This window comes from Doryrhamphus excisus, linkage group LG2, assembly GCF_037039965.1.
Source record: "Doryrhamphus excisus strain RoL-2023G ecotype Guam linkage group LG2, RoL_Dexc_Guam_v1.1, whole genome shotgun sequence".
NCBI classification, from domain to species: domain Eukaryota; kingdom Metazoa; phylum Chordata; class Actinopteri; order Syngnathiformes; family Syngnathidae; genus Doryrhamphus; species Doryrhamphus excisus.
This window is the reverse complement of record NC_136358.1, coordinates 18140459-18156603: the sequence shown is the minus strand read 5'-3', so window position 1 is coordinate 18156603 and position 16145 is coordinate 18140459. Positions and strand designations below refer to the sequence as shown.

The following is a 16145-nucleotide window of genomic DNA, read 5'->3' as shown; positions in this document are numbered from 1 at the left end:
AATTGCCATGTTTGCCGGCTCTCGCCCTCCCTGGAGATGTTCAATGTAGATATTTGCATAATGCCGGAGAAACAGATGAGTCCAGGTGCCGCTACTGGAATCGGAGAGGGAGAAAAGAAAGACATCATTCTAACATTCATTTTAACAATGCCTCAGAGGTGCCGCAATAGTGTTGTTGTCCGAAATCTCGCCTTATGGTGGTAGAATTTAGACAGTTTTACAGGGCTTTGAGTAACTCTGACTGCAAAGTGAGCCTATTCGCTGGAGAAAATCACACTTGCTGCGCTCACGTCCTTAGCTCACAGAGTAAAGTTAAACCCCCCCACCCCACATAAAACTTTGGTCAAATAGTCTCATTCGTTTGTGCTGTCATTCTTTTTGAGTTATAAAAGAATCCGCCACGATGGATTGAAATAAAACTATTTGCACTGTTTTGTGCCATGAACGGTAATGGGCAAGGGTTTATTTCATTTGAACATGCATCAGATTACAATTGAATGCATCACATAATCAGTTCACAGTTCCACATGGAGTAGGAAGAAGCAAAGCTTATTAAATCGTACCCCCCCATCTGGTACTTTTACAATCAGTAACTGTTACATTTGTTCACTTCCTGCTTTCCTAATATAATTTATTTATTTTGTTTATTTTTTAATGTATTTTATTCATTTTTTAATGTTTTTTTAATTTTTTTTTAATGTATTTTATTTAAAAAAATTGTCACGTGCCAAAGTAATGGTAATGGTTTAATTTCATTTGACCATGCGTCAGATTACAAATGAATGCATCACATAATCAGTTCACAATTTAAATATTTATTATTTATTAATATTTATTATTAATAATTATATTATTATCATATCATTACATATATTTATATTTTAATATTAATTTAGTTAATAATGTATATGTACTTATTAATTTGATTGTTAATTAATAGTATAATTATAATTATTATTTATTATTTATTATTTTATTTATTTTTTTTTTTTTTTGTCATGTACCAAAGTACAAGGTACGAGTATGTTCTCTGTAGGCGGCATTATGAATTATCCTTACCGACCTTTTTTGCAGTACATTTAGCGAGTGACAATTGCTTTTTTAGTTATTACCCCATATTGTGCTTTCATAATTTTTGATTTTCCCAGAATTAAATCAAAATAGTCTCATCTTTTTCCATCTTCTGCTGTTTTGTCCAAATAAAATGTATTTGCTGCAATTTATAGTTTTAACAATATTCACTGGCAATTACTCATCAGAGAGCTGAGCTTTGTTTTAAGATATGTGGCGAAGCCTGGTGAAGGTGGGGGTACTCATGAACTCGTCTCTCGGGACACATTTAACATCATTTAAAAAGTCTCTTTTGCATCATGGGGACCTTTAAAGTCCAATAGAGCAGCAATGACTCTACCACCGAGATGTCCTCCGATAGCATGTTTATAAACTCCACCCAATCAATAGTACACAGAGTGCTACTACATGCACTTTCCCACTAGTTCAAACTTCCTGTGCTCCCTGTGCCCATCAGATAGATTCCGGATCATCCCTGCTGCTGACCAGGCAATAAATTATTCAGTTGAAAATAAGTCCAGCATTAAAAATGCAATGACTCGCCAGGCCAGGAGTAACTCACTGCAGCGCTTAACATGTAGGGAAAAAGGGGATCGATTTGTTGGGTTTTTTTCTTTTAAGTGTGCATTTCTAATGTTGATTGTGTTTGTTTTGGGCGGGGGAGGGGGGCATGATACAGATGCAGGTTTACAGTTAGTGCCTAAAAAGTTTCTGCGTACTTGTCGGTAATGCATGCATCAGCAGGGATCATTGCTGTATAAAGACAAAGTCGGCGTGGACCCTGACTCTTAATTCTGCTGACTCCGGACTAGTGGGGGTTGAGCAGCATCCTATTATCATGCAGCTTTAATGGCCTTGACCCTTGGACGCAACTTGGAGATGATTCCTCGGGGGAAGGCAGGTCAAAGTTTGTATAATACGAGAGTAAAACACCTCGGTGAAAGATGGCAAGGTTTCTTTTTTTTTTTTTTTTACACTGCCACCCTCACATTAACGGTTAACAGTACAAGCTCCGGCTACAGGACTTGTTCTTTAACCGCCATGGGGGGGGGGGGGGGGGGGGTCGATGGTGTTAGAGAGGCCGAGCACGTACAGGAGCCTCGGCTGCTAAATTAGAGAAGCGCACAAGTGCAACACACAAACAGGCTCGCTATAAAAGTAACTTTTCATCCTTCGTCAGCTCTTTTTCCACTCTGGCTTCAAATGGTTTAGCACCAGGGACTCTTGTCTGGGGAAAATGCAATTGAGGACCAAGCTGAAAGGACGCTACTCTGTTATTTACTGGAGAAAAAAAAAAGCCTTCTGCGGTTAAAGTATCTCAGAAAAGCGCCAACACCCCAAACACTTTATTGTATCTTATCGTGGGACAATACTATAATGTACTTTACAGTAGTCAGTGTACATTTGTATAGCGGTATCGATTTACTATCCACTGAAAATGAGTCAACAGGCAGCAAAACAAGCGAGTATAAAAGGGAACTTCCTACCTTTCCTACCTCAAGCATGGTGGAGTCATGGACTGGGGCTGCAAGAGCGCTGCCGCCACTGGGGAGCCACGGTTCATTGAGGAAAATGTGCAGGACCCCTCCAAGATGATCAAGTGCCTCGCCAAGGAAGACGATGCAGTGGCCAAGTATGTCTCCTCACACCTGAGGGAAAGAAGGTAGAGGAACACAAGGTGTCAAGGAGCACATCCACCATGGAGGAGTGGAAGAGGATTCCAGTCCCAACCTGTACAGCTGTGTTCAATTCCACATCCAAGAGGATTAGTGATGACAAGACAGCCATTGTGCTCACACTTAAATATTTTGTTTAGACAATAGCGTTTCCCTCAATTAAACCGCTGCTCCCCAGCGCTGCCAGCACTCATGCATGTATTGCCCCTCGAGACATTGAATGTCAACTTTTGACATCCAATTACATCAGATTTTTTTTTTTTTTTTGCTCACGAGGCACAATCCCGCCACAGAGCTTGCACAATTGCGGCGACCCCACGTTTGGCAGGTGTTGAAACGACTTATTGGCGGCACAACACAAGGCGAGCCGAGGCCCAATTATCTTGGTCAAAACAATCAGCATGTGTGAAGAGGCATGGCGGTACACCTGCGACATCACTTGTTGTGTCAAAGCACGCAAGACACCCCCCCCCCCCGCTTACACGTTTGCCATGTGTTTATCCTCATATATTCATTTCTGCCTGGTTGGTGTGTTGTTCTTTTAGGTTGCCATATAAGGATATTTACTCAATAGACGATGGTACTATGGGGAGATTGTTTACCTACAACAAACGCTGTTGATATTCCGAGTCCAGAGATTTCGACATGCAAACCAGCAGTCGGCGCCAAATAAATTTGCCCCCCAAAGCATGTCGCAGCTTTTCTTCCTGTCACTCTCACACACACCAGACACCTGCTGGAGAAGCGTCTCAAAGGTTGTGAGCAAGTCAGCAAACTCGAATGATGCAAAAAATGTGTGAATATTTCTAAATTATTTTTTAAAACATTGAATTATATTTAAAATAAATTATGATAAAATTAGTGAGGTTAATTACTTAATAAAAAATAATTAATAAAACAATAATGAATGCTGGAGAAGCGTCTCAAAGGTTGTGAGCAAGTCAGCAAACAACAAAATCGAATGATGCTAATTTAGGAAATTAGACATGCAAAAAATAATGTGTAAATATTTATGAATTATTTATTAAAATATTGAAATACATTTTAAAAATTATAATACAATTAGTGAGGTTAATTAATTAATTAAAAAAATATTAAAACAATAGTGAATGATGGGCTTAATTGTGTTGTTTTAGAAAACAATATTTGGGAGAAATAAATAATGGCTTTTAAATCATTTAAATAATGACTTTAATAAATTATTTGGGGGAAATTAAAATAATACAATAAATGAGCTAAAATTTTTATTTTTTTAAAAAACTTAACTTTACATTAGCGTTAATTTCATTCACCTAATTAATTCATTAATTTTATCCATCAACAAATGTTAGAAAACTATATGTTGAAGTACATACAATTAATTTTGATTGATTTGAATATATTTTTTAAATAATTTAAAGGGCTGCACGGCGGACAAGTGGTTAACGCGCAGACCTCACAGCTTGGAGACCCGAGTTCAATTCCACTCTCGGCCATCTCTGTGTGGAGTTTGCATGTTCTCCCTGTGCATGCGTGGGTTTTCTCCGGGTACTCCGGTTTCCTCCCACATTCCAAAAACATGCTAGGTCCAATCACAGGGTCCATATGTGCCCTGTGATTGGCTGGCGATCAGTCCAAGGTGTACCCCGCCTCTCGCCCGAAGACAGCTGGGATAGGCTCCAGCACCCTGCGCGACCCTTGTGAGGAAAAGCGGCAGAAAATGAATGAATGAATGAATTTCCCCCAAAAATTTGGAAATTTAGAATAATATAATAATAGCAGTATTAAACGCTACCAGCTATTGTTCATACTGCATACAGGAGCAGCAGAATCATGCACTGTAAGATGGACACAAAAGCCCCAAACCCTTTACTACTACTACTACTTTTCTTGCACTGTATCCACTTCCTGCCTCACTGAGGGACGTATAATGCAGACGTAATCCACACAGAAGGACAAACCCAGCTTGCGTAACTTTTGCACAAAGCCAAGCAAAGCAAGCAAGCTACTAGAGAGGAGTAATCCTCAGCATGAAATATGCATCAAAATGTCATCTCATTTACTGGGCATGACTCTGCAGCTCAGCAGTAAACTTTTACTCCATGAGGGTAAGAGCATGGAGCTGCAGCGCCCCCTACTGACCACACAGTGCATCTAAATCATTGGTATTCTTGCTGTGTGTTGAAATGGATGACACAGCGTTGACCCAACAATCACACGATCTTGGCTAACTTGACATTTAAACCAGCGCAACCCTGCGGTGAATATTAAAAGTGTGTTAAAAATGATAATCGTGCATAAAAAGTGCACATTCATGGCCGCGAGCACGTGCATTGCATTAGATTGTTTGTAATATTTTGCCATTGCCTTCAAGAGACTTCAGACCTCAGCAGTATAGTATTGATTGCACACCTCCCAGGTTGTGAGCCTTATCTACATTGCATAATAATTAAAGCTGCAGTGCCCTTGGTGGCACAAAAGTTGAGTTAACTATTCTTAAAAAAAATATGAATAACGCCACAGGAAAACAACCTGCTGTATCAGGATGTGCAATGCAACACTGTCCCCTGGAGGTATGCGTTATTCTAGCATGATTGATGGTGCGTGTAAAGTTATTGTGGTGCTATGTAGATTTACTTACCCATTTACCGTTTTAGTAAACGGCTCGGAAATAAAAAAGACTTGTTGTTTGGACACGACCTCTGCAACCAAATAAACATGAAGGACAGTATGTTAGCAGCAGAAAAGTTGTAAATAATTCAACTATCACTTTAATGCGACATACTTTCTAATCGGTGTGCTAGTGTTGTTTACTTATCAATGGTACTTCCTCTGCCTGCAGAAAAAAACAAGCAACGTAAATGTGTCGTGTTTTTTAAACCGCCTTTTTGAAATGGCGCCTTTCGGGTCTTCTTCTTCGTCGTCGTCGTCTTCTTCTTCTTCTTCTTCTTCTTCTTCTTCTTCTTCTTTGGTTTAAGGGGTTGCAACCGTGACGTTAAGGTGCATATCGCCACCTACTGCATCGGTGTATATAACATGGAGGAAAACTCAATTCACACGCATTTTTAGTAAAAAAAAGAAAACTAAATGGTATTATAACATCTCTGTGTGTGTCTTTAACCTCATCTCGTATTGTTCTGATAAACACCATCAATATTCAACTTCGTTCCTACCCAAATTACATTCTCCACTATACCTTAATCGTCCGTACCAATATTCCCTATGACATTACAATATAACTTCTATCCATAAGAGTTGTTTAAGCCTTTTCACAATAAAGACCTGTACAACATTAACATAGAATGGAAATAGAATTTGTGGATTTAGGTTTTAGATTCCAGATACAATTAAAATTCATTTTTAAAAGCAATTATGTTTTTAATTTGTTTCGATTTCTGGACATAAAGCTACATTGCACGTGCCAAACAGACGACATGACTGTTGACAGTAGCACCATGAAAGCAATAAAATGGTGCCTTCCCGGCTATCGGACATACGGCAACCAACAGAGAACGATGGCGTTCTGTCTATGTATGCGTTATATGGGAATGATATTAAAGTATCGTAATATATCTGTGGAAATAATATTTGAGGATTAACCAATAAGCATATCGTCTTTGCATTGTGTCTTATTGTGTTTCTTAGCCCAATACACGGTGTCAATGAGTGATCGCAGCCAGGAGGAAGCCCTTGAATGCGTCACCAGTGCCGCTCACCCAGCCTGTGTTGTCCTCCATTGTTGTCAGCTCCGCGCAGGCCCGAAGCAGCGCAGCCGCTCTGAGGTAAGGACCCTACCGCGCAATCTCCATCTATTTCAGCCCTGGCGCAGCCGCATCATGGAACCCGGCAGCGTTTTGGACTGGAAAGATGCAGTTGTCTGCATGTTGACAGCAGCCGTGTTGTGAAAGCTGCGTTGCTTCCATTGAGTTGACGTTTTATTGCAGCAGGGGAAAAAAAGCTCGAAGACGTCAAGATTGGCGGCTACAACTGGGCCGCTAAGCCTGTCCGAGCTGCTGCCTTTTTCTGCATTATTGTCATGCTAACCTCCCCGCTAACGGTAGCTTACATTCTAACGCCCACTTAACCTACGATTGTCAGAATGGAATAACAACGTTATTACCATACGAGCTCCGTACCTTGAATAAAACCACTATTGAATGGTTAGCAAGTCACCTGGTAAGCTAAATGTAGGACATAGCTAGCATAGTTAGCTTAGCTTAGCAGTAAACAGGCAACCGGCGGGTCGCACTGCAATCCTTTGGCGCGCTTAAAAGCAACTAAGTTTTATAAACATATTGTCTAAAAAGAGTAAAATTAGAAATTGCTTTAGTTTCTAATTTAACCGGTTGGTCATGTAAACATCGACGATAACATTAGGTACACTCCATAAGTACTAAACGTGAGCTATACTACCTGTACAGATACATTTTCAAAGATCGTTAATTTATCGATTATGAATACAATTACGATTAAATAAAGGACACGTGTTTTGGATTTTTTAGTATCAACACTAAAAATAATATGAGAAAATGTCACAATATCAGTAAGTAACGTGATTCAATTTCAGTAGACACAAATATTTGAGTAACACATCAAAACACAGATATTTGAAAATAAACTATCCAATACAGATCAATAATATCGATTTGGATAACCATCACAAGCACTGCAATAAAATCTGCACTGTAAAAAGCTCATTTGTGATTGAAATAAAAGTCATATTGTTTGCATATTTGATGGTATTTCTCCCAATCACTTGCAGATGCATTCTCCTGAGCAAAATCTTGAAGCGAATATTAAGATGTTGTTCAGGAGTTGTTTACTAAATATGCTTCTACCATATGTGAATTATTTTGTGGGGATATGGGGGAATAATTGGTCCTTCAAATAGCTAAAATCATGCACAAAGCCAATGACAACCCGCTCCATGATAATGCACAATTCCTTTAGCATATCAATATATGTGGTCTCAGTAAGGAACTCATGGAATAATATGAGCCAGTTAAAGTATTTTGTGTTTATAAGATACCATGTGAGTACATTTATTTTATGCATTTAACCTCTACAGTGACTCCTGCACATACTATGATGCACACGTATGTGATTATCGGTTCATTTATCAAATTTTCCGTGTTTTTCTATTATAATATGTATCGTCAGTCACTATAACCAGCTGTCATGGAGGATCACGCCGTTCACCAGACAGAACACATGACCACCATTGAGGCCAGTGCCGTCAGCCAACAGGTTCGTCTCTAAAAAAATATATAAATAAAAAAAAAAAGTAAATAACCAAAAAAACAACAAACATAACACATTAAGTCAAATATCTCACTCCTGCTTGCGCTTAGGTGCACGTGACAACCTTTGGCGACGCATCCATGATGAGCGCCGACGACGACTCCACTTCCTCACCCGACGAGGACCCCTACGACGACACGGACATCCTCAACTCGGCCGGGAACGATGAGGTGACCGCTCACCTGGCTGCAGCAGGTTAGTATTGTTTTAACTGTCCTAATAATAAAGATATTGTCGTTTCTACAAGTGGCCAACACATCGAGGTAGTGCATTTATTAAATTCTAGTTATTTATTTTTGACACTGTTTTAAGCATTAATTAAAATATTAAAATTCTTTTAGGTCCCGTCGGCATGGCCGCAGCTGCCGCCGTGGCAACCGGCAAGAAAAGAAAGCGACCCCACATCTTTGAATCCAACCCTTCCATCCGTAAGAGGCAGCAGACACGGCTCCTCAGGTGAGCAACATTTTTAAAAAAGGAATATTTAGCAGTCTAAATTGTCCAACTGCTTGTTTAACAGGAAGCTGAGGGCCACGCTGGACGAGTACACCACCCGAGTAGGCCAGCAGGCCATCGTGTTGTGCATCTCGCCGTCCAAACCCAACCCGGTCTTCAAGGTGTTTGGTGCTGCTCCTCTGGAGAATGTGGTGAGTGCCATAGACCTTTTTTACGATAACAGACCCTCACGTTTGTAAAAGAGGTGTGCTCTGAACCTTATAGTAATGTAATATTAATATAATACAGTTTGTTAAAATTGTATGTTATTATTTTGAATTAAAAATACAACACATCTTTTTTTTGTTGATGTTCCTCCAGGTGAGGAAGTACAAAGGCATGATGCTGGAGGACCTGGAGAACGCCTTAGCAGAGCATGCCCCTGCCGGAGGAGAGCTGGCCTCCGAGCTGCCCCCCCTCACCATCGACGGCATCCCAGTCTCTGTGGATAAAATGACCCAGGTGAGTCAACACAGTCTTTATTAAGCACATGCTTGAGTTTGACTGTGAGTCGTTCCACATCAGTCACTAAGACATGTAGTATAATGTCCTAACCAGCAGAGGGCGCCAGATGACAACACCAACAAGCCACACGGCATAATTCAGTTAAGATGTTCGGTTATTGTGTTTTAAATGCATGGACTCTGTGAGAGAAAGAACAATGTAGCATATAGCATTCGTGTCACAAGCTCCCGTGAGAGCCTAGTTTGTTTACGCTGTACCGTCGTCAACGCAGCATGCCTGGGGGGGGACTATTAAAACAAGTCTTGTGGGGCTTGTTTTTCTGCTAAGACTATCAGCAATAACCTGTTGCCTCGCTCAGGTTCTAAAGAAAGGTGTGTGTGGGGGGTTAATATATGGAGCATATGCAGCAGGTGAGTCCGTAATTACCCCCACCCCACCACGCACTCGCATCACAGCCATGTTAGCAAGGGGCAACATCGGCGAAGCCCCGCTAAATAGTGAGGATTAAGCTGGGCGGGGTTGCTGGTAAGGTCATGCCACTTAACTCACTGCAACTGTAATTAGACCATCTGGCTCTTAACAAAAGTATTGAGACACCTAATGGAAGGAAATGTGGCGGGGGGGAGGGGGATGCTCACATATGCTAAAAAACACCCTGCCAGGAAGTGATGACGTGCGACAAATGGCTTAGCAGGGCCCCAAACCAGCACATTCGTACGCTCAGCAATGTCCGCAATCTGTCTTACATTGCGTGTGTTGGCACCTTTATCTAGATCTGCACCATCACGTAGGAGTTTAGCTACCAAGCAATTAGCATCCCATATCTGCTGTGTTTCTTAGTTGTTTATGTTAATGAACGGCAATAAAGACGCTTCATGACGTTTTCCAGCATGTTAAAATCTTAGCCGCCAAGGTCTTGTCTGAAATGTCCGTCTGGTGCCATGCTCATAGATTAGACCCTTTTCGGCGCTGCTATTTGCAGGCCCCCGACCGCCTCAGCAGCACGTTCATGATCAATACTCACCTCAAGGGCGTCATCCTCACATCCTCACCCATCTTCTCCTCCTTCACACGCTCCACCACACAGGCCCAGCTTAGAGCCTTCATCCCGGAGATGCTGAAGTACTCGACGGGCCGAGGCAAGCCCGGCTGGGGCAAGGAGAGCTGCAAGCCCGTGTGGTGGCCCGAAGACATCCCCTGGGCCAACGTGCGCAGCGACGTGCGCACTGAGGAGCAGAAACAGAGGGTGAGATCATGTGACAGAAGGAACTGTTAAAAAAAAAAAAGTGATGGTTAAAATATAATCAAATAAAATGAAATACAATTGGTCATGCAATATATAATAAAATGTATTTTATATATATATTATATATGTTTTTGAGGCCAAAATAAATATATATATGATATTTAATATATTATATAATATATTAATATAATATATATATTATATAAACATATTTAAAAATATATATATATAAATACATTTTATTATATATTGCATGACCAAAAATATTAATATATATTAATTTATATACACATATATATATATTAATATTTTATTTTGGCCACAAAAACAGGCCATTGTTGATTTATAATTTTTATTTAAACTAATAAAAATGGCACATCTATTTTTAAAAAGCGCTGAATAATTAAAGATAAAAATAAATTGGTTACAAAATATGTAAATTGGCAATAATATACAGTGAAGAAAATAAGTATTTGAACACCCTGCTATTTTGCTATTTCTCCCACTTAGAAATCATGGAGGGGTCTGAAATTTTCATCGTAGGTGCATGTCCACTGTGAGAGAGATAAACTAAAAAGAAAAATCCAGAAATCACAATGCATGATTTTTTAACAATTTATTTGTGTGATACAGCTGCAAATAAGTATTTGAACACCTGTGTATCATCTAGAATTCTGACCCTGAAAGACCTGTTAGTCTGCCCATTAGAAGTCCACCTGCACTCCATGTATCATCCTGAATCAGATGCACCTGTTTGAGGTCGTTAGCTGCATAAAGACACCTGTCCACCCCATACAATCAGTAAGACTTTAACTTGTAACATGGCGAAGACCAAAGAGCTGTCCAAAGACACCAGAGACAAAATTGTACACCTCCACAAGGCTGGAAAGGGCTACGGAGCAATTACCAAGCAGCTTGGTGAAAAAAGGTCCACTGTTGGAGCTATCATTAGAAAATGGAAGAAGCTAAACATGACGGTCAATCTCAATCGGAGTGGAGCCCCATGCAAGATATCACCTCGTGGGGTCTCAATGATTCTAAGAAAGGTGAGGAATCAGCCCAGAACTACACGACAGGACTTGGTCAATGACCTGAAAAGAGCTGGGACCACCGTTTCCAAGGTTACTGTAGGTAATACACTAAGACGTCATGATGTGAAATCATGCATGGCACGAAAGGTTCCCCTGCTTAAACCAGCACATGTCAAGGCCCGTCTTAAGTTTGCATATGACCATTTGGATGATACAGAGGAGTCATGGGAGAAAGTTTTATGGTCAGATGAGACCAAAATAGAACTTTTTGGTCATAATTCCAATAAGCGTGTTTGGAGGAAGAAGAATGAAGAGTACAATCCGAAGAACACCATCCCTACTGTGAAGCATGGGGGTGGTAGCATCATGCTTTGGGGGTGTTTTTCTGCACATGGGACAGGACGAGTGCACTGCATTAAAGAGAGGATGACTGGGGCCGTGTATTGTGAGATTTTGGGGAACAACCTCCTTCCCTCTGTCAGAGCATTGAAGATGGGTCGTGGCTGGGTCTTCCAACACGACAACGACCCGAAGCACACAGCCAGGAAAACCAAGGAGTGGCTCCGTAAGAAGCATATCAAGGTTCTAGCATGGCCCAGCCAGTCTCCAGACCTGAACCCAATCGAAAATCTTTGGAGGGAGCTCAAACTCCGGGTTTCTCAGCGACAGCCCAGAAACCTGACTGATCTAGAGAAGATCTGTGTGGAGGAGTGGGCCAAGATCCCTCCTGCAGTGTGTGCAAACCTGGTGAAAAACTACAGGAAACGTTTGACCTCTGTAATAGCAAACAAAGGCTACTGTACCAAATATTAACATTCATTTTCTCAGGTGTTCAAATACTTATTAGCAGCTGTATCACACAAATAAATTGTTAAAAAATCATGCATTGTGATTTCTGGATTTTTCTTTTTAGTTTATCTCTCTCACAGTGGACATGCACCTACGATGAAAATTTCAGACCCCTCCATGATTTCTAAGTGGGAGAAATAGCAAAATAGCAGGGTGTTCAAATACTTATTTTCTTCACTGTAAATATATTGGTAGTTAAATACATTTTATTTTTGCTACAAAATAAATGTCCTAATTTTTCATTTTTTTAAAAAGAAAACATTAGAAACAAATAACTCTCAGCATACCTAATAAAGTACCTCATGTAACTATTCTGTGCCCCCCCCCGCCCCCAAGGTGTCCTGGACGCAGGCGCTACGGACCATCGTGAAAAACTGCTACAAGCAGCACGGCCGCGAGGATCTGCTGTACGCCTTTGAGGACCAGCAGATCACCACCACGACCACCCAACACCACCTGGCCACCGCGCAGAGTATCGCACACCTGGTGCCGGCACAGACGGTAGTGCAAACCATCAACAACCCCGACGGGACCGTGTCGCTCATCCAGGTCGGGACGGGACACACGGTTGCGACGCTGGCCGACGCCTCGGAGCTGCAAGTCAACTACTCAACGGTGGCGGACGGCGAGGTAACACATGGGCGTCATCGCACTTAAATTACGCGCGTCGACTGATTGCGATAAAACCGCCTGTCTCGTCTAGGTGGATACAAACTGGGCCACCCTGCAGGGCGGCGAGATGACGATCCAAACCACGCAGGCCTCGGAGGCTACGCAAGCGGTGGCGTCACTGGCCGAGGCCGCCGTCGCCGCCAGCCAGGAAATTCAGACAGGAGCCACCGTCACCATGGCGCTCAACAGGTCAGCAGACGCCGCTCGTCAAGTTGTACTCTCGCTTTTCACAAGCTTGAAAAAACCAGTTCCTTCCATTTATACTGTTATACTATTTGTAATCAATGCTAGCTAACAAGGTGCTATTTGTACATGCTAGGTTTGTTCAGGCAAGGCAACCAGTCCCGCCTTCTGCAATGGCACTTTTAGTATATTTTTACAGCTTTTTCTGAAATTTGGGAAAAATGTAAGCTTCACTTTCCCTGTGAAATGGAATATTATTTGGCCGGAGCAGGAGGGGATAGACAAGAAGAAAAAAAAACATGTGTATGTACATGTACAGTATATACCGCGAGAAGCCTTGTTTGCACGTTGTCTATATACCATAACATTTTGAACAGTCAGACTGTTTTTGTGTCGCCAAGCTAGCACGCTGACACATCAGCTACTTTCCCGGCGCCACAGCAACAGCTCACCTGTGGCACAGTCCCAGCGGGGCTTGTTACCTGCACCCACCTGAGCCCTCGCACTTGTTTTCCCGTACCGCTTAGCCTCTATTAGCTCATAGCAGTAGCCGCCGTGCCAAGAGGCTCCAGCTCATTCAGTCGGCCATGATCTGGTTAATAAAACTGCTTTGTTAGACCCCCTCAGCACCTGCCACCTTTGGAAGTCCAGACTGGAAAAGCCTCTTAAGACCTCCTACCAACCCCCCCTCCACACACACACACACACACACACACTTGCTAATAACCTGGTGTCTCCAATATGCTTATACATGAAATGTCTATAATACATGAGTTACTTATCTATGTGCTTATTTATCACGTACAGCGAGGCGGCAGCCCACGCGGTAGCAACACTCGCCGAAGCCACCCTCCAAGGCGGGGGTCAGATCGTCCTGGCTGAGACGGCGGCCGCCGTCGGGGCTCTAGCAGGCGTTCAGGATGCAACAGGTAAACGTTTATGCTAATCGTATTGTTTTTATCGCCATTTATATGCTCAAGCTAACAACTTGCGCGGCCTCCAGACCGCTAGGTGGCAGCACATCCGTGCGACGCTCGCATTCATGCTAGCAACTAACCCAATTACACTCCTAATCGGCGTGACAAAGTTTAAGTGAGCGCCGGCGAGGCTAATCTACTCCGTGCTGATGCAACAGATGGCCGGGTTAGCGGGTACGCAACTTGTGGCGTCACCGCCTTCCCTCTTAATGCCACGCTGGCGTCGTATAACCGTATGGACCGTATGCTACGTTGCTTAAGAACTCGCAATTAGTCTCTTCCAGCGAATTTTATTTAAAAAAAATAAATTAAAAAAAACCCCGGGATTTCCGTTTTTTGTTTTTTTTGTACTTTAATCAATTTATTTCACACACAAAAAAAAAAATGTTTTAAGCTTCTCAGCACCAATTATTAGCAGTTTGCTTCATGCATGGGATGGAGCGTTGCACCATCAATAAAATGAAGAAAATTATTCTAAATATGCATAAAATCTGGCGGTTTTTGCTGAAATAAAATAAAAATGTGTTGCATTAAGTGGGATGCTGTTAATATTTTGTTTATTAATATATATATATTTTTTTTTTAAAAGTCTATTAGCATTTTTTATGCGCATGGGACTGAGGGAATTAAAGTAATTATGCATTTAAAAAATGGCTATTTTAACAGAAAAAAATCAAATTAATTCCCTAAAATTCCCATTAAAAAAATTTTTTTTTTAAATCACGGATTTTCGTTTTTTTTTTGTTTGTTTTTTTTGCACTTTAATCAAATTATTTCGCAAATTACTGCGATTCTTCAAATCAGCTCCAGACCATCACACTACCTCCACCATATTTTACCATTGGGTTGATGATTATGTGATAATTACCTGGCATGTAATTAATTGTTTAACACTTGAATAAATTAATGAGCATGTCAGATTTATTTCAATTCATTCGCTCGCGTGTTCTTATTACGAAATGTCCATGTCCGACCAACCAGTCAATGCGACAAATGAGCTCTCGGCGCCGAGTCAATCAATCCAAGTAAAACCTGTCGCCAGTTCACGTCCCTCGGGAAGGGAGGGGAGGGGCCGAGTGGCTGGAGGGCTTTGATCCTCTCCATTCCGAGCGAAGCAGACTTTCATGTTGCCTGTTGTGGAAGTGGTACACACGTACTTTCACTTTGTATTTCATCAAAAAAACACTGAGGACAAAGCCAAGGAGCACTTGCCTTTACTGACCTTGGCTAATCACTGGAGTGGAGAGGAGCGTTAAAAGTGATTGGCTACAAGCGCTCTTAGTAACCATGTTGTGGAGTGGCCAGTAATTATAATTATATTGTCGCTAATCAACCATAATTAGCCCCTCAAAAGCAGGGAATTAAAAAATAAATAAATAAATGAACGTTTACGACAAGCCTACTTGTGACGCTGACAGCTGGTAGACATAGCAACGGTAATCCCAACCCCAAGCACACACAGCTGTGGGGCGGCCATTTGTTGCGCAATTAACCAACCCTGGGAATGTTCTTCCAGGTCTGGTCCAGATCCCCGTCAGCATGTACCAGACGGTGGTGACCAGCCTGGCGCAGGGTAACCGACCCGTGCAGGTCGCCATGGCGCCGGTGGCAACGCGCATCGACAGCACGGTGACGCTCAACGGCCAGGCGGTGGAAGTGGTAACCCTGGAGCAGTGATGCGGCCATTTTTTTTTTTTTTTTAAACCCCGGCGTCATCCTCGTGTAGCTATTTATTTTCCTCCTCGACTTAAAACGGAACCAAAACTGCTGAATCTGCACTCCTTTCCTGTGTGCTTGTCGTCATTATTATCATCATCATCACAATAGCGACACGATACAGCGTTTTTACGTGTACTCAGGAAGTACATGAGCTATTTTTTTATGTCAATGATGTTTATTTGCAATACGTATTTTCACATTTAAGTCTCGTATTTTCAACTTATTGTGAACGATCCACGTGTTGTACAGATTGTAATGAGGAATATTTGTCTTTTTGTTTAGATGCAACATTAAATATACAATAAAATTGAAAAAAAGAAAAGGTGATAGTTGGGGTTTTTATACCCGTTTCCTGGCTACAAAAAAAAACAAAACACCATAACCTCCACGTTCTCCTCCCTGCCGTGACAGTCAGATTACATCATAAGCTGCCACAACCTCCTCGGCTTTAAAGCCCGGGATTTGCTGGCCGGCGGGGGCC

The 16145-nt window shown here is 41.7% G+C and overlaps 1 protein-coding gene across 1 annotated transcript; it reads left to right on the top strand.

Moving 5' to 3' along the window:
* Positions 1 to 6384: 6384 nt before the first annotated feature.
* On the top strand, positions 6385 to 15986 carry nrf1 (nuclear respiratory factor 1). Its single transcript, XM_058077832.2, has 11 exons — positions 6385 to 6508; positions 7887 to 7973; positions 8078 to 8222; positions 8369 to 8483; positions 8548 to 8674; positions 8844 to 8984; positions 10075 to 10233; positions 12450 to 12743; positions 12817 to 12974; positions 13776 to 13897; positions 15462 to 15986. Exons 2-11 carry the CDS (start codon positions 7905 to 7907, stop codon positions 15620 to 15622), a joined length of 1491 nt encoding a protein of 496 aa, XP_057933815.2. The 5' UTR covers positions 6385 to 6508; positions 7887 to 7904; the 3' UTR covers positions 15623 to 15986.
* Positions 15987 to 16145: the final 159 nt, after the last annotated feature.

What these genes read in the sequence shown, in the direction of transcription:
- nrf1 (XM_058077832.2), top strand. Translation starts at nt 7,905, where the DNA reads ATGGAGGATCACGCCGTTCACCAGACAGAACACATGACCACCATTGAG. An exon ending in CCAGTGCCGTCAGCCAACAG is followed by an intron (nt 7,974 to 8,077) that starts GTTCGTCTCTAA and finishes GCTTGCGCTTAG; the next exon opens with GTGCACGTGACAACCTTTGG. An exon ending in CTGAGGAGCAGAAACAGAGG is followed by an intron (nt 10,234 to 12,449) that starts GTGAGATCATGT and finishes CCCGCCCCCAAG; the next exon opens with GTGTCCTGGACGCAGGCGCT.